Source organism: Chenopodium album, chromosome 25 (genome assembly GCF_948465745.1).
Source record: "Chenopodium album chromosome 25, dcCheAlbu1.1, whole genome shotgun sequence".
In the NCBI taxonomy this organism is placed as follows: domain Eukaryota; kingdom Viridiplantae; phylum Streptophyta; class Magnoliopsida; order Caryophyllales; family Amaranthaceae; genus Chenopodium; species Chenopodium album.
In genome coordinates this window covers 32,751,433-32,772,098 of record NC_137858.1, presented here as the reverse complement: position 1 = coordinate 32,772,098, position 20,666 = coordinate 32,751,433, and the positions used below count along the sequence as shown (strand labels likewise).

Genomic DNA, 20,666 nt, shown 5'->3' with positions numbered 1-20,666 from the left:
TTTTAGTTTAGTTCAGCTCCAATCAGTTCAGTTAAGCTCCTAATTTTCCTCTCTTATAAAATATTCATTTCAGCTCAATTCAGTTCAGCTCTAATCAATTCAGTTGAACTCCAATCAGTTCAGCTCGGTAAATGTGAACAGGCCCATACTGCATAGTCGGTAGAATAATCAAAATAAAAAAATATTTTGTTTTTTAAATGAAAAGAACACCACCTAGTTTTGGGTTGAGTACTTGAGTTAGGGTAGAATTGGGGACTTAACCGTATTAATTAAAATAGTGCTTGTACGTCGTAATTACTTACGACAAAGTCCACAACAATCGATCGGCCCAACCCAAAAATAGTACTCGTAGGATTAAGCACAACACGCGCAAATGGTACAAAAATTAATTAAAATGTTTATTTGTTTGCTACTCGACTACTCGTACTTTAATTGGGTTTTCAATTAATAATACCCAAATTAATCAACTGGTATCAGTCTCTTCACGAATTAAAATATTAAAAATAACAATAAAAATAAAAAAAAAAACTTTTGTAAATGACGCTTACTAATATACAAGTAAAAATCTTAGACTACCGATTAAAAATCAAAACAAAAGGATTAATTACAGTCCAAATTAAATAAACAAAAAAAAAAAAAAAAACAAAAAAAAAGGCATCAGAGTCATGGAAGTAAGAAGCAACATGGCTAAGCAGTCTCAATAATTATTGAGATTAATTGCAAAGCTTCGCCATTTTATAATAAATTCCTCATCATTTGCCACTATTTTTCAAAGAATAATTTCTTAAAAAAAATGATGCATAATTTTGGAGAGAGAAAGAAGAGTGATTGATATATCGACAAAACATGGAAACATTAGCGGCTGCTGCAATGAGTAAGCACTAAGCAGTGACAGATGACTTCATTTTATAGTATCACTAAAACCCTAATGGCTTCTTTTGTTGGCTATTTTAATTGGGTTGGTAAGTGTACTACCAAACATAACCCATTTTGTATTACAAGCCCATTATAGTTGCTCATTCACTACTACCCACTTTCATTTATCATGGACCTAATATTATTCTAGCCAACTTAATCAAATGACTTTTTGAAGTTGGAAAAACAGTTATTTTGTTCATGTTCAATTTGAATCCATGCTTGGTAAAATTCACCCATATCTATTTATTAGACAGTTCAGAACGTAAATATTCAATTCGAAACCCAAACTTATCTAAATTTATTAAACCTAAATAGTGAAAAGATGAACATATCATAGACCATTAATAAATTGTAGTAAAATAATTAAAAGAAAATTTTGGATACTCATAAGTCACAATGTCACAAGTATATAACTCTTCTAAATTACAAGCACAACAAACTAAGGCCCCGTTCATTTCACCTTATTTTTGCTGAACTTCAACTAATTTTACTGAACCGAAATAAATTTTACTGATTTTCTATTATATTTATTCCTTAAAGATACTGGATTTTACTAAATTGAACTTATTTTTACTAAACTGAAATTATTTTTACTGAACTGAAATTATATTTACTAAACTAAACTTATTCTTACTGAACTGAAATTAATTTTACAGAACTGAAATAAATTTTACTAAATTTTATTTTTTTAAGGTGAAGTGAACAGGGCCTAATACTAGTTGTTTAGGATTATTTATTTATTTTAATACCGAGCTTATATTTATGCATATATATATTTTAAAATATAAGGCTTGTATAAATTAGGCTTAATTGACTGATGAATCATGCATATTTATCTAATGTTCTTAGGCACAATTATGCTAGTTTTCAAGTAGCAAATTTTAGTCTTTTTGGTTGTTTTTAGGGTTGTGTCTGCATAAGTTATCATATATTGTGCTATTACGCTCCGTTTGTAATTTTCTTAATATTGGGAGGATTAATAATCATAATCCGTTAGATGCTTTCGAATTATTTAGAGTTGATTTGGGTGATATTTGGATGGAAAGTCGAGGATCGAGTTTGTGGATCAAAGATTTTATATTCGTGGATGTTACTTTGAGTAATTTAAGCATGAACAATGTAATTAGCATCCACGAGAGTCGCTATGCACTTCTCATGAACAACTTTGAGTTGGAAACGAAGCAAAAAACTCTACAAAGCATCAAAAATTGACCCTTGTGCACTGTTCCAGCAATAATTCAAGTTCTGCATATCGGATTGAGACGATTCAAGTTGGGTTGCAAACTAAGCTTGAAGAGCTTTCCAATGATAGGTTGCATGCCCCAATACAGTGTCTAGATCTCGATATACGACCCTTCAAAGCTGACTTGTGAAGCTACTAGCCCAATGCCCAACCATGTCATGCATTTGTGCGTGAGTTTCTGCTTAGAGCACTGGAAATCCATCGGGCGACAGTCGAGCTTCATCATTTATTGCAGTGCCCATGCATTTCCCGATGGGTTGTGCATCAATGAAGCAACCTTCTTTGACTATGACTCTTATAATCGATCGACCAATAATAGATAAAACTTTTTTTTTAATAATATTTTCTTATTTTATTTATTTACTTATATTTTTTTTTTAATATTTAGGATTAGGCATCATATGAATACTTGCATGCATTTTATTATTGCCTCTTATGATTTATTTTACATTAAACGCTTTGTTTTCTTTCTCCATTGTTGTTGAACCCTAGTTTATTATATTGCTTATTATTAATTCAATCTTGGAGGCAATGTATTAAATCTTTCATTTTTTTTCTTAATTATAAATTGTAGTTTATTTATCTCATTTGTTTTATTTATTTCAATTATGAGTGAGTAATCGTATTTGGGCTATATGAGGGAAGCCATGTTAATCATCTTGATTATATTTGCTTCAAGATTAATAAATTCATGAATTAGGGTTTGAGTAATTGATTTCAATTGATTTGTGCTTTATTGATTAATTCATGTAACTGGTGAATAAAGTAAGATAATTAGAGTAAAATATGTAATTGAACTCGTGGGCTACTATGAACTCAATTTTGATGGTTTCGCCCTCCACAATTCAACCTTTGCTGGTGTTGTTATTAGAAACCATCTACGAAATCATATTGCTAGCCGTACTTTGAATTTAGGTTCTTGCCCAAGTTTTCTTGCTAAATCCATTGCCCTTTGTAATTGCCTTCTCCTAGCTAGGGAGCATAGTATCACCTATATATTTTTATGGAATGTGATAATCTAGCTATTATTAATATTTTGCAAGGTCACTCTAACTGCTCGTGGAATTGAGCTCTAGCTGTTGATGAATGTCAAAAACATTTTGAATTCTTTTTCGGCCTTGAAGTCCCAGCATATCTACAATGAAGGAAATTAGGCAGTTGATTATGTTGTCTCTCTTGGGTGTTTGACGCACAAAGTGTAGTCACCTACTTTTGGCCTCTTATCCCAACAGGAAGTGCGATAATGTTACAAAAAACCGTTTTTCATGCTAAATCAAAGTTGAAGTGTTTATGGACTACGAAATGCATTATGAAGTAAGTTAAAACCCCTATTTGAGACCAAGTTATCTTAGAGCCTTTTCCGATTACTAATTAGGCCTAGTATGTGCTCATACATGTTTAAACTTGATTAATAACGGACCCAACTGCGTCAAATGCATTGATTGGATCCAATGGATCTTACATTGTTGAAGACCGAGCCAAACATATAAAACCACCATTAAATGTCCGTGCAAGGCCTACACATATGGATAGCCCTTTCAAAGAGCTTTCCAATAGTATATTATAAGCCAAATTCCAATCTAAAACGAAGAAGTTATCATCAAAATACTGAGCCCTAGAACCGACACCCTTGCACTCCAACGACCATATCTTTTTATCCATAAACGACATTGGAAAGTAGACATTCAGAGCTCTCCAATGATATCTCATTTGCCTTAATCCAACTTCGCAATCAAAATTAATGGAAGTTTTAAAAACGCTATAAGGCAAATCGCACCGTGGGCAACTGTCAGAGTTACGCGCGCCTGCCAAGTGCAAGTCAAAGAGTTGCGTTGGGCACTCCAACGCGACTTCGAGAGTTGCATGCGCCACCTGACGTCGCGACCCTAAAACCCTAAACCTAGATTCTTACGCCTATTAATAGGGGTCTTCGTTTAGCCCTAATCACAACAGAAACATCAGAATTTTAAACTCTAGCATTCTTAAATCCCTAATCTCTCAAGTTCTCTTACTATCATACTACTTTTCTCTTTTCTTCCTAAATACTCTTCAACCCTAATCCATCCATTAAGCCCCTTGGAGGTACGAAGAAGAAAGAAGGTCCATAAACATCTAAGACGGAGATCTAAGCGGCATACAAAGAAGAACGGTTAGTTTACCGAGCACTTAGATAAATCACTTTTCTTTTATTGTTTAAATAACTTTAATTGATTAATTAGTGTTGTTTGATCACTTTAAACAAACTTTTAATCAATTAATTTCAATTCACATAGTATTCTTGCGTTAATTAAAGAATACAATTGAATAATTAATTGTTGTTTGATCACTTAAGACAAGGCGAATATTGTTTATTTTTTTCTTTTCACAAATTTAAATTAAATAAGAATAACGACATTCATTGTAATGTAATCCTTATGTGATCAATCCTTGTAAATAAAATTAACTTACTTACTTTTAGGTATCACGTTGCATATATTGTTTGGAAATGATATTGTGAAAAAGAAAGAGCTAGTAGAGGCCGCACTAGGGCTTGAATAGCAATTACTCCCTAAAAGAAACGTTATTTTAATATTCTCGCCCCCGAACTCATCTCTAGTACACATAACCAACTTGGGCATGGGTAAACTTATATTTCATGCTAAATGTCCCTTGAACCCTATTTGGGAGAAAGACATGAACGAGGTTTATGAGTTTTTCTAAACTCGTTGGTGACTCCTTATCTTACAAAAAAAAGCATAATGATATGATCAACTCTAGTTCAAGGTCCCCCAACACAGTCAGGAATTCAAATCCTAATAAGTGTAAAGTCCTACGCTTTTAAAGGACCATAGGCATAGAGGAGAAGGATCCCCTACAACGGGTACACCTTCCTTGCACAAAAATACAGACTTATTTATGGATAACAAATTTTCTTATACTTTTAGATAGATAGGTAGGGCGCGGTCTTATCTACTCATCTATGTATGTTGCTTAAAAAAATCTAGTCATTTTCCACTACAAAGTGAAGACTATATGCGTCAAAAAAAAAAAAAGTGAAGACTATATTTATGTAACATACCTTGCAATCAGCGGCACTCTATCAAAAGGGCTGTGAAGTTCTTATGATGTTTTCCCTCCTTGTTCCTTTCACACTTGCATCTTCTTCTTCCCTACTGAAACCACCATTTATGACATAGACATCAACACCGTCATCTTCCTCGTATCCATCAACACCAATACCACTACCGTCGAATTTAACAAAAACCCTAAGAAAAAATTGAGAAATAAAGGGTAAGGGATTTGTCAAAGGAGGAAGAGAAAGCTTCAACAATTAAGGAAGATGAAGAACCAAGCTAGCGGCCAAAGGCGTCAATATGAATTGGGTGTATGATTTAACTGAATGTTTTGGGATTTTAGGGTGAAAGAGAGGGAAGAAACGAAAGAATTAGAATATGAGAAGGTAAGGGTACAATTGGGTTTTTGGGGGGGTGTGTAAAGTAGGTGAAGGTTGTGTTTAGCAATCATGTTTATTTATCATATTGCCATTTGATAAACACATGATATTTCTCAAGGTGAGAAACATGTTTTTTCTCAATGAAAATATATTACGAATTCTAAAATGAATGTAGTATTATTAATTTTTTGGGGGTGTAAGAAAGTACTTGTATGAGTTAATATTATTTTAATTTATTTATTATTTTTTTTTTGAAAGAAAGTATGATTTAATTTTTAAATTTTTTAGAACAAAGGGTTCTGGACCTAATTTGCTCCCCACTATTGCCCGTGGCCAACATGTGTATCACACCTTTTTAATTTAATTTATTCTAAATAAAATTTTGGAATTCTAATTAAGTGACAAATTCCGTCTCATAGTATGATAATAATGAGATTGTCCCGTCTTAGAAGTTGCAATAAGTCCATCAGTAACTTAAAGTCATTGATCCATTTAATTTAATTATTTATTTATTCATAAGGAATTGTTAATTTGGGTTCATTTTTTTTTTGAAACACTGTTAATTTGGGTTCATTGGCATGTATAAAATCTATAATATTCCTGCCTAATTTAACAAGTCAGCAGAGCAATTTAAAATAATTTATGAAAATTACGGAAGATTTTTTTTATTTTTTTTACGTATGTTGAATATTTTATTCTTTTATAGAATACTTTACATAAAAATTAGGCATGGTAATTTCTAAGGAAAGATTGTTAATGATACACCCTATCTTTTTTTTTTTGGTACATACTACAATTTTCCATCCAAAAATAAAAGAATTTTTTGTTCGCCATATTATTATTTATTTACTCCGTATTATTTTAATACTTTGTATAAGAAAAAGAAAGGGGTCTTTCAAAAAAAAAAGAAAAAGAAAGGGGTGCACAACACTAGTACGAGTATATCCTAAATTTTGCAGATTCCAATTTAAGATCATTTTACATAAATGACTGGATTTGGAATTTCTGAATTTCATTCTTTGCAGGGACTAAACGTCATATTCAATTTTATTTTTAGGAAAGCAAGGTAAATGTCAAGATTATAATCGGTACAGAATATAGTGCATAAAAAGTAAAAAGGAAAATAAATAAAAATAAAGTGTAAATCAGTAGATTCAGTATTCACTTTTAGCAAACACTTCTTTACCATTTTTATTTTTATTCAATTTTATTTTCCAACTTAGCTCTTTGATTGGGTTCTGAATTTCCGATTGAGCCATTTTGAATTTAAATCATGTTTAGTGATCAAATTCAATCAAATTCTTGATTGAATCATCTCAGATTAAGTTAAACTACTTCGAATTGGATAATTAACCCACTCGACACGACGACACCCAAAAATAACTCGACGAATAATAAATGTTGCAACTAAAAATACATAGCAAAATATGTGACATACTGAAATGTAAAGTATCGCTGCTACGGAGTAGTAGATTAGTAGTAGTACCAAACTACCAACTTAAAAGTAGGACCAAGTTAACAGCCACTTAATCTCACAACTTAACATTTTAAGGAAAACAACTTCAAATAATATTGACAAACAAACGTGTCAGTTTGAGCAACAGGAAACTACAATCCTTTCTTCATCTCCTATTACTTCCAAAATATCTTCAACTCAAGATTACATAATCATCTTACTTCTATCTTATTCTAATTTTACCCCTTTAATCTCTCCACATTTACACTTTTACCCCTTTCTAATCCTCATCATTAGTAATTACCAAAAATACAAAAAAATTACCATTTTTTTTTTTTAGGTTAGTAAAATTACTTTACTGTCGTATTGACACGTGGCCTTTTCTCCTTATTAGCGTGAAGCCTAGCCGCTCTCCGTTCTCTGCAAACCTGATCCTGATCTTTGTACTCCATATTAAGATCAGGTATCAACCGTTGATTCTGATGACGTGGAATCAACGGTGCTGGATAGTGCATCTGCATTGCACCATTCGCTGCAACTGCATACACTGGATCATTCACCATTCCATGATGATTCATAATCAACGGTTGAGATTGATTATGATATTGCTGTAATTGTAAACCCCAATTATTACCACTGTTTAGTTGATGGTGATGAAGTGGACTCGCATGTACCCAATCATGAGGAGAAATCAACGGTGATCGTTGATCGTAAGATGGAATCAACGGTGTTTGATGGTGGTACTCACTGGAAGTAGATGGAATCGCATTTACTCGATCATTGACTACTGTAGTTGTTAATTTTTGTTGTTGCTGTTCCATTCGACTTGTTGTTGTACATGCTGGCATTACTAGCTGTAAAATTTTTGTAAAAAATAAATAAATTAACTAATTAGGGGCCCACTTTCAAGTTGAAAGATTAATTTATTGGAAAATAAAAGAAATATACATAGATAATCTTTGTGATAATTTTAGTTCTGCATATGTAATTCATTCATCTTCACGGAGTTTTAATGAAAACGTGATAAAAATTGACTCGTATCCGATTATATAAATTACTTCAATTACCCAAATCAAGACTTGAATTCGAATTTATAAAAAAAAAAAAAAATTTACCTCTTGCTTTCTAGCCTTCAAGATTGAATTTTCAACCATTAGCGAGTTACGATATTCCCTCACCTTTTCGACTGACTGCATATTAGTTTTAAATGAAGGAAAATCAATTTATCACATTTATAATATTAAATAAAAAAAAAATCCTTTTAAAAAAAAAAAACTCACATCTTTGAGATTTTGTTGTGTAACCATTTTTTCCTTAACGCTATCTTCCAATTCCTTCTTCCTCTAAAAAAAAAAATAATAAAAAAAGAATTTAATTAAATTCAATCAATAACAAACACAAACATCGTCATCATTAATTTAATTAAAAAAACATAAATTAAAATATTAAATTAAAAAAAAAAAAAAAGAAACATACCAAATTCAAGGGAGGCTGTTTTTTCTTCTTAAAATCAAGATCAATAACAGACTTGTAATCAGACTCACTAAGAGAGAATGACAAAGGAGTATTAGGACTAGAAGCTTCAGCCTTAACCGGCGGTGGTAGTGGTTGTGCAGACAGTTTTCTTCGACAACGTGGCGGCGAATACGACGGAGGATAAACAAGTGCAGATCTTCTCTTCTTGGAGCCCCAATCATATGAAAATCGATAACTGGAAAGTGTGTTTGTAATCAGATACGGTAAGTCGAGTAAAACATTAGCCACTTCAATTTCATCATCACTCAATGTTACATCATTGTTGTTGTTGATGTTACTTGTACTAATCACCATTGTTTGTTAATGATGGTAATAATAAAATAATTATTAATTATTAAAAGGGAGGAATTGAATCGTTATTGATTAGGAAGAGAGAGAAGATGAAGAGTATTTTAGGAGAGGAGAGAGAAAGTTTGGAAAGGAGGTAGGAAGTGGGTTGGAGGAAGGAGAGGAGAGATGTTTATAGTGGAAATCTAGGGACTGTGTCTTTCATTGACACGTGTTAGGGTTTTTGTTTATCAATTTTTTTTAATGACGGTCCTAATTTCTTTTTTTTTTTTTTTTTGAAATCCTATGATGGGGGTCGCCGGCGAAGAGACAATCTCTTGCCTTTTTTTTTTCTTTCCAAAAATAGACTCGTATTAGTATATAAATATAGATAAAAATTGAAGAAAGCTTGTGTGATTTTTTTTTCCCTGTACTGAAAGATAAGTGAGATGAAATAATAATTTTCCTAACAACAAAAAAAAAAAAAAAAAAAATTTCCTAAATAAGATAAATTGTACCTTGTTATTTTTAATGGTAATATTGAAGGTTTTACCCGATTACTTAACTTTCTTGTGTGATTTATGCAGTGAACTCAGGTTACTCGTCCTAATAAAATCAAATTGGTTTATCAGATAATACTTGACAATATTTTCTACAAATAATGGAGAATGTTAAAGTGAATTTTTAATATTTTTTTTCATTTTTTTTTTACTAGGTGTAATGTAAAGTAAAGTTTGTAAATTCATTTTATATTTGTTACAAAAGAAAGCATGCAAGGGTAAGGTAAATACATTTTAATAATAGCAACCTCAATCTAAGGTAGTAATTATGTCAATTTTTATTATTATTATTATCAAAAGTGCCATTTATTCTCAAATAGAAGATTTTCTAATCACACTAATTGAAATAGAGGTAATATCTAGTGACAAACTCATAATTAACACAAATTCTTGATTAAGGTGGACTTTTATTAATTTACTGTAAGACTGGATAAAGTTATACTAAAAATATGTAAAGTTATCCTTTTACACTACAAAAAAGTTGTTATTTTTATAACAAAAATTTTACCCTTAAAAAATATTTATAATGTATTAGATTAATCATATTAGCCTTTAGAACATGTATTTATCAGATTTAAACGTTAAAATACAATCAAACTTTATAAAACTTAAAAATTATCTAGGTTAAAGTTACCTTAAAAATTACTAACACACTTAAATTAACCGTCTTGTACTCTTGTAATAAAATTAACAAAGCCCACCTTACACAAGACTTAATGCACAATTAATAATACTAAGGGTCTATTCCGATTTACTGAAGTGAACTGATTGGGGCTGAACTGAACATAAATGAATTGTTTATGAGATAAGGAAATTAGGAACTAAACTGAACTGGAATTAAGTTAAACATAAAGGGCCCTAAGTATTTTATTAAAATATTGATATGATAAGGGTTAAAAAGAATGATACTTTAGGGCCTGTTTTGACTGACTGAACTGAACTTATTGGAGCTGAACTGAACTGAACGGAATATTGTATGAGAGAAGGAAATTAAGAACTGAACTGAATCGAAAATAACTTGAAGAGAACAGACCCTTAGTGAATGAGAGGGATTGAGAGGATCAAACTTATCATGCATATAGCATATTAAAGTAGGGCAACATTGTGTATGCATCACGATTTACATCACCCTGACCTAAAGGAATAAATAATAAATTAAAGAATAGGGTTACACTTTTAAGTCACACTATTAATATTTTGAATTATAACTAACTGTATTGATGTGAGAGCATCGGCACTACCTTTGGCGATATTTGACTAATGTTGAGTTGATCAAGATCGGAAAAAAGTTGGGCTCGATCGATTTTTGGACGATTTTCCTTGTATGTGGAATGTGACTTAGCTTGTATTTATTTTAGTTATTATTTTGTAATCAATCCTAGTCTTTCATTTTGTATGGTTTAGATTAAATGAGGTTTAGGGGTTTATTTCATGTACTAGTGCCTCCTTATAAAAAGAGTTATTTTATGATGTAAAACTTAGACTTGTTTTGATTATTGAAATTATGAGAGTTTTTACTTCATTGTGTTCTGTGTGATCTCTCTTTGTGGTAAAACTTCAATCTTTATCAAACTTTGTGATTGATTGAAAAGATTAGGGGTCGTACACTTTTAAGTCACACTATCAACATTTTTGAAGTAATTAACTCTATTGGTGTGATAGCACCAACACTACCTTTGCCGATATTTGACTAATGTTGACTTGATCAAGATCGGAAAAAAGTGTTTACTCGTATGTGGGATGCGACTTAGCTTGTACTTTATCAAACTTTGTCATCTCTTCATTGAGTTTCATTAGACTTTGTGACTAATGAATCAGATTATTTTGCAAGATAATCTTACTTGGTGTTTGATTATTTTAGCCTAAGTCTTAGATCTTGATCCAAGATCATATCTTTATTTTTCTTTGCTCACAAAAATCATCAAAAATAAACCTTTGTTCATCTTTTTCATATCATCTATTTTTGTTAGGATCATTCAATTTTGCTTGAAATAATCAGTTAAAAAAAAAAATTGTACTTGATTATTTATGCGTTTTTTTTCCTGCAATAGCAAAACTATGGGCCTGTTCTCATTGTCTGAACTAAGCTAAACTAAACTGAGCTGAGCTGAACTGAATTGAAATGAATATTTTATAAGAGAAGGAAATTAGGAGCTGAACTGAGCTGAGTTGAACTGAATTTCAACGTATGAGAACAGGCCCTATGTGTGTATTATAGCAGTAGATTATTTTGACTTATTTAAATTTATTTTGACTACTATTATATTATACAAAAACGAGATATTACGGAGTTTAAATTGAGACAATCAGGCCAATGAAATTTCAGAGCTTTTCTAAAACACATTCACTGATGAGATCTGATGTTGGTTACAAATCATACAGTACAATGTACTGCAGGACAGATATCAAATTTTTAATTTCTAAAAATCATTACACACTCAACTTGAATTCCCTACATTCCACTGATTTCATTCCTTAATTGACTCTGGCCTTTTTTACCTTCTTCCTTGAGAGAACATAATCATCTTCTGAATCTTCCTCGGAAGTTGGATCTTCATCAGAGCTTGAAGCCTTGCGCTTCTTCGAATGCTTTGTCACAGTTGTGGTTGCAATTTTCTTCTTTTTGTCCGACGAATTCGGGGTGGAAGGAACTACTTTCTTTTTAACAGTCACACATTTGGTTTCTTTGACTGTCTTCATAGGTTTTGATGGTGAAGTAACTCTTTGGCTCTTACTCTTCTTCATTTTCTTCTCATATACCTGCATCGCATCCTTCAATGGAAGTAAACCAGATTCCATCATCCTGTAAATTTATACACCAAGGTGAATATCTCAAAGGGTGCTACTTCCAATCAGAGAAAATATAACAAAGGATACAACTACAGACATATACAATATTAAGCACAAAAAAATACGAGTAGCAAAGATCGCACACAAGCAGATCTATAAGAGCAGGCAACCAGGACAGAAGTGGAAACTTTGAAAGGTGCTACAAAAGGCTGACAGATGTTTCTGTAGAACCTAGCAAGTGGCGACTAACTTACCTTCCATTTCCGAATACTAACATCACTAAGACATTTGTATCCATAAAAATTACTTTAAAGCATCCTTGGTCCTCAGAAGCTTCAATATACATCGACAAGTATATCATATCCATAAAAGAGAGTATGCTACTATGCTTTACAGGAATTGAAAGGGTTCTTGAATGCCGACACTCAATAGATGGTTGGCAAAGTACTGAGAACATAGATTATAGCTTTAGTGAACTACAATAGAATGCAGTCCCCTTCCGTGATTCTTGAGAAGTTCAAGAGAACTAAACAAATACAGATAATGATGTCAGCAGTAATTCACATGACATCATTAAACCCTACAAGTCCAGGGTAAGAATCTACAATGTATCTTATATTCTAACAGCATCTAGGGACAGGAATCAGGAATCACTTTAGTAGTTTAACTGTGTGTTTGAGAAGAGTTTTTCACATATCAATTAGCAATTTGATTCCATTACTATATGTAAAAAGTAGTGTGCAATGAAAGAGAGTTTAATAGATACAAGTTGAGTGTTTTTCAAAGATAAATGAAACTAGGTTCTTGTTTTGTTTTAAAAGAATTAACCCTAAATATCTTAATCATTATACCTGTCCTTTAACAAAACTTATGCATATTTGTGGAACACTACACATTAATACCAAGTTACCAACTACTAACAATGACAGACAAGTGAGCCAACAGGTTATAAAACAGCCTACTTATAAGTGTATACTTATTCTTTTCAGACTACGAACCTTTGCATATAATATAGCGGTATAGCCAGCCTCATGTTCATGAATTCTGTGTATCACATAACAAAATCTTTGACAAATGTTTTGAAAGCCCTGAAGTGCAGTAAGTAGATGCAGGGACTAGGAGGCTTTGGCATGAGATGAGATGTGTAGGTTTCCTTCAAGGTAGAGTGAGGAACATGATTGCACAGTGGAACATAGGCTTTATATAAAGAAAATAACTCAAAATTGTGCATAATGAATATGAGCTACGAGTAATAAAGATCACACAAAAGAATGAAACTGTAATCCTTTGTAAAATATACTTAGACAAATCAGAGATATTTACACAATATAAGGAAATCATAAAACTTTTGCTTCAATTCCACAGCAACTCCAATGTGTTCATAACTTAGCCGAAGCTGCAGACACATATGCCCATAGAGTGATTAAAGGGATATGATGTATAAATTAATGCTTTGGCTACGTGCCAAGGTAGAGGGTGCAGATTGAGGGAATGAAGTGTAGACATGATCAACAGGTACCCAGGATTACAACAAGATGATTGGATAAATATCGAGCCCATCTCAACATGAGCAGGAGCTATAGATAAAAAGGATCCTCCATGACAAAAATTCTGTGTTGACCAGAAGATTTGACGTATCACCCAAAATGCCCACTGGACAAGAGCTAATTCCATATATTGAGCAGAATAACATAAATTCGGAACACTAAGAAAAATGAATTTAGTTAATATCATTCAATTTGAAAATTTGAACAAGATAACAGCAGGTGACCATGAGAAGAGTCAGAACTCTCAGGAGACAAATGTAGAAAGGGGAACTTCAGCAACATCAGGATACCACAAGACAGATCTGTTTCTGAACAAATTAAGAGCCACCATTCTATTGAACACTAACAACTTAACAAGCTTGAAGTTTGAAACCACTACAATGCTTTTTCTAACTAGACATTGGTGTCATTAGTGTCACCTTAGAGGCACTGGCAAGAACCTTACAAACATCATAAACTCTAAAACTACAAAATCAAAGTTCTACAAAAGCGGAGTAATTATGTGCAAGAATAATAACGTGAAAAAGACCGCCTAAATTTTCCCTATCAGTACACTGTCTAATTTTAAAGAGTATCCTTGCTCATTCACCATTCAATTCACCCTCGAGTAAATTTGAAACTTTTCACTACAGACAATCACATGACAAAGATACAACAACACATTAAACATTTTCTCAAATGATCATCTTTCGTGAGAACTTTTTTCCAAACAAAGAGCACCCATGATTTAATCAGCAAGGTAACACACTTGTTCTAAAGTAAAGAAGTGCATTCCATTCATGTAATTTCCTCCTTTTCAAAATTTCATAGGAATAGATAAAAAATCATAACAATTCAATTTCCAATCATCAATTGAACAGGGATGATAAAAACACAAATTCCATCAATATAAATGTATAGATTCTCACCAAACTGCAGCCAGTTCACTGGTAGGAATTTGCTGATACAATGTCTCATAAAATATCCTCAAAGGATCTCTCTGAAAACAACCAAATCACAACATAATAATCACACATTGCTCCCATTATATTTTATAAAAAAACATTCTAAATAGTAAAAACAATAATTCAATAGATTGGAAAAAATAAATCGTACTTCTTCAGGAGGGTCTCGTTTTTGCCCAGGCAATTCATACACTTTTCTCTCTCTCTTCTTCACTTCAACCTTCTGCACCTCCTCCTTTTTCTTCTTTATTTTTTTCTACAAACCAGAAAAAAAAAAATCAAAATTACAACAAACCCAGAAAAAAATTCAAATTCTAACAAACCCAGAAAAATACATCAATATTACAACAAACCCAGAAATTTTAAAAAAAAAAAAATCAAACACAAAAAAATCACAATTATCACAAACCCAAAAAAAAAAAAAAAAAAGAAAAAGAAAATGCTGATAAGAAATTGAAGAGGAGAGAGAAACCTTGTCATCTTTAGCAACAATCTTCTTAGAAACAACAAAATCATCTTCCTCTTTTTTGGGTTTGGTAGATTTAGGAGTTGGTTTAGTGGGTTTCTTCAAAGGAGCATTATCGTCGCTTGAATCATCATCAACTTGCTCTTTTTTCGTCACTTTAGATTTCTGCTTAGGCGTCGCATTTGCAGGAGAATTACTGGGTTTTTTGTTCTTATTGCGAACAGCAGAAATAGGCCTTTCATCATCATCTTCTTCGTCTTCAATCTGCTCCTTTTTCAATGGTTTTGCGTCTTCTGAAGGCATTTTTGTTCAATTTCAAATCCAATTTGAGGAGAGAGAATTTGGGAATGTTGGAAAGAACAAGGGTTTAAGGCTCTGATTGTTAATGGCAAATATTTTGAAAGGATTTGGGAAAAAATAGGTGCCAAAAAAAATTGAAAAATGTTACCAGTTCAGAAGTTCTGGTTTTGGGTTAACAAGATAATGTTGATTATAAAAGCCCGTTGGACTAGTTGAGTATTATTTGGGCTTATGAGTTGACATCATAAGTCTGCTTGGCCTTGTATCGCGGTGGGTTTTCTGGTATTTGGCAATATGTAAATAGTTATACTAAGGTTACCTTATGTTCATCTTATTTTTTACGGTACTTATTTCAGGTCTAATGAATTCAGATAGATAAATTAAGTTCAACAAAAAGAGTTGTGATAAGAGTTACCCAAATATATATTAGGAAACTAGTGTGTGGCCCGGGCGATGCCCCGAGTTGCTAGTTTGTACATGTTGGTTTCGAGTTTAAGTCTTGCTATAAACATTTTTTAGTTGTCAAACTCAATCATTACATAATGGAAACAAATAGTATAATAAAATACCAATTAACTTATCTAAGTTAATTATAATTTTGTTGGATAAAAAAACACAATTAATAAATGGCTAAGATGGTAAGACTTGTAACTTAAAGACTCGTTGGTCTTGAGTTCAAATCTTGTTATAAGCATTTTTTAGAAGCAAAATTCAAAACTTTTATTATAACACCACAAAAAAACCAAAAAATTTGGTTTCATCACCACATACTAACGCTACCCCCAAAAACCATTAGTGGGCCCACATAGTATACGTGTCAGTTATATATTGGATTAAAAAAAAAGAAAAATAAAAAACAAAAAAAAAAATGAAAAACTCTAAAATCCTAACCCAGCCACCGTACTCACCACTGGCGTCGGTTCCTCCCGCACACCACCGCTGCTGGTTTCCCCGGGGGACCACCCACGACCGACGCACCACCCTAACCCTTAAACCCGTACCCAGCTCAGCCTCAGCCCCGATTTAATTCGATTTCTGGAAACGGGTTAGAGTTCAGGTGAGGGCGGTTTTTGAGTTGGTGTGGGTTGGGGTTTCGACGACGGTTCTGGGGAGAGAATTTCGACAGCGATGATAGTGTGGTAGAGGATTTCGGCGACATGGTGGTTTTTGTGTTGTGCGGAGAGGATTTTGGCGGCGGCGTGGGTGGTTTTTGGGTTTGTGTGGGAAGAATTTCGGCGACGTGGATGGTTTTCGGGGAGGGGAAGGCAAAATTTGGCAGCGCGAGGTGGTTTCGCCAGTTTTGGTGGGGGAGATGGGTGCCGGTGACCTAGGTTACGGTGTCGGTGGCTGAGGCAAGGTGGCGCCGGTGGTGGGGCTAGTTGGGTTAGGGATTTAATTAATTAATTTATTTATTTTTCTTTTTATTAATTCATTTTTTTAAACCAATAGGCTATTGACACGTGTCAAATTATGGGCCCCACTAACGGGTTCTATCCAAGAAACTGTTAAGTGGTGGTGAAATTAAATTTGTGAGTTTTTTTTGGTGGTGTTATAATAAATTTTTTTTTTTTTATTTTTTTTTTTTTTTTTTTTTGTGTTTTTGTGTTTTTTTGTGGTGTTATTTTCTAAAATTTCCTATAAATTACAACTAAAATAAGTTTTAACAAGTCTAATAAATCATTTAAGAAGGCCTAACAAAGGTAATGTATTTTGAGACCCCAATTCGAGAATCCATTTTAGTACCCAAATAAAACTTAATTATATTAAGAAGAATGTAAAGTTGGGCTCTTGAGAGTACATTTAACATGTAATTTAGGGCTTGTTTTAGTACGTTCTCTATCTCAAAATAATTGACACAATTAAACTTGACGTAAATGCCCATACATTAGTTTTGACCGTAAATGCAAATATTTTATATGTTAGTAACAACGCATTTATAAGTTGATCTTATCACTAGTAGAATACACTAAAGGGCAAGCGGTTCAAACCCCCCTAATGGGAAGCAGTTTTGAACCGCATGCCCTTGAGGGGGCTTGCCACTGGTCTTTTAAATGGCAAGCAGTTCAGAGCTGCTTGCCATTTGTAGTGAAAGGGTAGCGGTTTTGGCGCCAAACCGCTGCCATTATGGCTATTAAAAGTTAAAAAAAAAAAAATTTTTTTGGGTTTTTTTTTCACCTAAATTGATACACAATCAAGATATATGTAAAAACATAAAAACATTAATATTTTTATTAATTAATTGTTGTAATATTACAATTTCATCAAAAAAAAAATTAAAAAAAAATTAATACAAGTAACAAAATTAATAAAGTAATAAAATTAGCTCTTGTTCCACCACCAGTCATGAGCACCAACACCAGCACCACCGGCCACGCGCACCAGACCACCAACCAGCACCACCACCATCCATGTGCACCACCACCATCCATTAGATCACCACCACTCACCAGATCCATGCGCACCACCACCATCTACCAAACCACCACCACCCACCAAATCCTAGTCCACCTCACCACCAAAACCCCCACCAACACCAGATCGGCTAGAAACAAGCCAATTAAACCACACATCACCATAAGATAAAATAAAAAAGGATAGAAAAAAGGGAACATACTTTGAATTCCACCAAACCTTGAAATTTCGGTTTTAAGGGTTAAATTCGACCATAAAAACTCTAGATCTCTAAAGTTTTTATGGTCGAATGTAACACCCTAGAAATTCCTTTTCTTTAAATACCCACTTTACTCTTTTAAAATACGTTTTAGGAATATCTAAGACATTACCGCCACCGTGAAAACGGCTAAGGCAACTATCAAAGATACATAGCGGAAGACTTTAAATTAAAAACCGTTTAAACAAGTCAACTCAAAAGTCAACCAAACGAAAGTAAAGTTTAAAACCAAACAAACAAAGTCAATAAAATCAAACTACAACTTGGAACCATTAAAGACCCTTATTCAAAACTGTTCCAAAACCAAACCTTTGCGTTAGTCCACATGAAAAGTATCATAAATAAACAAAGCATAAAACACATCGTAAACTAATGGAAACTAGCATGATGCACTCTTCACTCATGCCCCGTCATGAATATGCTTCAATACCTGAAAAATTTATCTCTACTTGTCCCCACTACTCTCCATTAAAAATGGGTCATCATAGGGCCAAGATAAAGACATGGCCAAACACACAAACACACAATCAGCAAAGCTGAGTACATAAGCGTAATTAAACACACTAACATGCTTTCACCTATCAACACACACTTACCTCAATGCACCTGTTCACAAGCACACACAACAATCAACAAGACACTTTAACTAGACACTAAATAATTCATTTAGCGTTGATTACGCATCGAACGGGTTTCCAAGTATACCTCCCCCAATAAATTGAGGTTAACTGACACGGGAGTTAATCGTGCCAGCGACAGAACACTCAAAGGTGGCGGAAATCCTGCGCATAATAATAAATAAAAGAGAATGTACAGCGTCCTGTACTCCATTAGAAGTTATGGTTAAATATAAAACCCCATAACTCTCCCATTGTTCATACTCAAGGTATATACGTTCCAAGAGTTTTGATGCGTAATCTCTTTCACTTTACGTTATTTACATGTTATTGGACTTGGTGATGACTCTCAAAGCATAATAAATCAATCAACAATAATTATTCAATCAACCAAACATACCAATTTAATTCTTGAATAATTAGTGACCACATATTATTTAATGTTGAACCCTTTTTAATTCTACCTCAGTGTCAAAGACACTTTAAACGCATAGAGCGTCAAAAATCCTATCACTCGGTGTTAAAAACACCTTAAGTGCACAAAGGCACCAACATACCATTTATTCCTTGTGTACATAGACACTTATATAGCTCCTTCCTCATGCTTAAAGCATCAATAAAAATTATTTGAACCATAATAAAATTCCTTTTCAGTATTCCAAACATAACTAAGCATGGAATTTAATTAATCATGCATTCTAACATGCCATAAATAAAAGTGTGGTTCAAACACAACATGCCAAACATTAATTTTCCAACTATCAATCCATCTCAAATAAATCATGCTTTCTAATTTAATCACCAATATCAATAATCCACAATTTCCAATCATAAATCTTAGCATGATACTATTTAGGATTAATTAAATCAAGCCTAGCACGATACTACATCACCAAAAATATGCTAAGTACGCGAACGTATGTACCTTGAGTACGATCTTAAAATCGCCACGACTAATAGAAATTGATTACTTCGAAGTCTCCTACACATTAAAATCATAATAGAGTATTAAAATTCACTCTAAACAAATTTCCAGTAATATATACTATTTTAAAACCCCTCATAATATAATTAAAGTAAGCTGAAATTATATTTAAAACACCATAATTAAGTCCCAATTAATGGGTAATTAAAATTCCTTCAAGAAACATAATATTAAGTGTTCTACATAAAATTCCAGCACTTTATTTTAATTAAAACTTGCTGTAATTAAGCCTTAAAACACTTAAAACAAAGATCTAAACCAATATACATCATAACCCTTCCATAATTCATAAATCAAGAACCTAGGGTTTCAAAAATTGGGGCTTTTTAATTAAAATCAAATCTGAAAATTAATTGACATAATAATTATAATCAAACATCAAAATCAAATCCCAAAACTCATAATTTACACTTAGATTTAAGCATAGATTAAATTAAAATAAGAAAGCTAAGGGGTTTTTTATTTTATTTTATTTATTTTTTTATGTATGTTCGAAAAAAAGGGAAAAGAAGAGGTGTCAGCCACCGGCTGTCGGCTGCCGGCAGCGGCGGCCACCTGCTGCGGGCGGCTGACGCTGCTGGCAGTGACGGCCACCTGTTGCCGATGGCTGGCAGCGGTGGAGGGGGGGGTGGGCGGACACAAGGCAACCGAAAAAAAAAGAAAGGGGAAGGGGAAAAGAAAAAGAAAGAAAAATAAGGAGGAGATCGAGAGAGAGAAGTTTACCTTGGGTTTTCTCCACTTTAGGCAAAGTTGATTTACCTCATAAGTGGGATATTTATACCCCTTCTCAATCAATCCCTCTTTCCCTATTTCCTAAAGTATTTTATGTAACTTAATATATTTTTACCAAAACATCTCACTTCATATATATGTCATTCATATTTACTGATACTATTAATTACTGATAAAAAATATTCATAGTACCCCTTCTCA

At 32.9% G+C, this 20,666-nt stretch overlaps 2 protein-coding genes across 4 annotated transcripts; both read right to left on the bottom strand.

The window, feature by feature from the left end:
- Positions 1-7,107: 7,107 nt before the first annotated feature.
- LOC145615028 (uncharacterized) lies at positions 7,108-9,002 on the bottom strand. Of its 3 annotated transcripts, XM_081670108.1 has the most exons (4): positions 8,527-9,002; positions 8,331-8,393; positions 8,166-8,240; positions 7,110-7,904 (listed from the first exon to the last, which is right to left on the bottom strand). In XM_081670108.1, the coding sequence occupies exons 1-4, from the start codon at positions 8,878-8,880 to the stop codon at positions 7,401-7,403; spliced, it is 996 nt and encodes a 331-aa protein (XP_081526234.1). In that variant the 5' UTR covers positions 8,881-9,002; the 3' UTR covers positions 7,110-7,400. The 3 variants fall into 3 exon arrangements, with proteins under 3 accessions (XP_081526236.1, XP_081526235.1, XP_081526234.1); XM_081670109.1 differs by lacking the exon at positions 8,166-8,240 and having other exon boundaries at positions 7,109-7,904; XM_081670110.1 differs by lacking the exons at positions 8,166-8,240; positions 8,331-8,393 and having other exon boundaries at positions 7,108-7,904.
- A 2,751-nt stretch (positions 9,003-11,753) lies between these two features.
- LOC145615317 (uncharacterized) lies at positions 11,754-15,540 on the bottom strand. Its single transcript, XM_081670381.1, has 4 exons — positions 15,167-15,540; positions 14,846-14,950; positions 14,659-14,729; positions 11,754-12,216 (listed from the first exon to the last, which is right to left on the bottom strand). The coding sequence occupies exons 1-4, from the start codon at positions 15,461-15,463 to the stop codon at positions 11,889-11,891; spliced, it is 801 nt and encodes a 266-aa protein (XP_081526507.1). The 5' UTR covers positions 15,464-15,540; the 3' UTR covers positions 11,754-11,888.
- Positions 15,541-20,666: the final 5,126 nt, after the last annotated feature.

Excerpts from the sequence above, each read along its gene's own strand:
- LOC145615028 (XM_081670108.1), bottom strand. The coding sequence starts at position 8,880 with ATGGTGATTAGTACAAGTAACATCAACAACAACAATGATGTAACATTG. Across the intron at positions 8,394-8,526 it reads AACAGCCTCCCTTGAATTTG|AGGAAGAAGGAATTGGAAGA; the intron begins GTATGTTTCTTT and ends TTTTTTTTTTAG. Across the intron at positions 8,241-8,330 it reads CACAACAAAATCTCAAAGAT|TCAGTCGAAAAGGTGAGGGA; the intron begins GTGAGTTTTTTT and ends ACTAATATGCAG.
- LOC145615317 (XM_081670381.1), bottom strand. The coding sequence starts at position 15,463 with ATGCCTTCAGAAGACGCAAAACCATTGAAAAAGGAGCAGATTGAAGAC. Across the intron at positions 14,951-15,166 it reads TTGTTGCTAAAGATGACAAG|AAAAAAATAAAGAAGAAAAA; the intron begins GTTTCTCTCTCC and ends TCTGGTTTGTAG. Across the intron at positions 12,217-14,658 it reads AGTGAACTGGCTGCAGTTTG|GATGATGGAATCTGGTTTAC; the intron begins GTGAGAATCTAT and ends ATAAATTTACAG.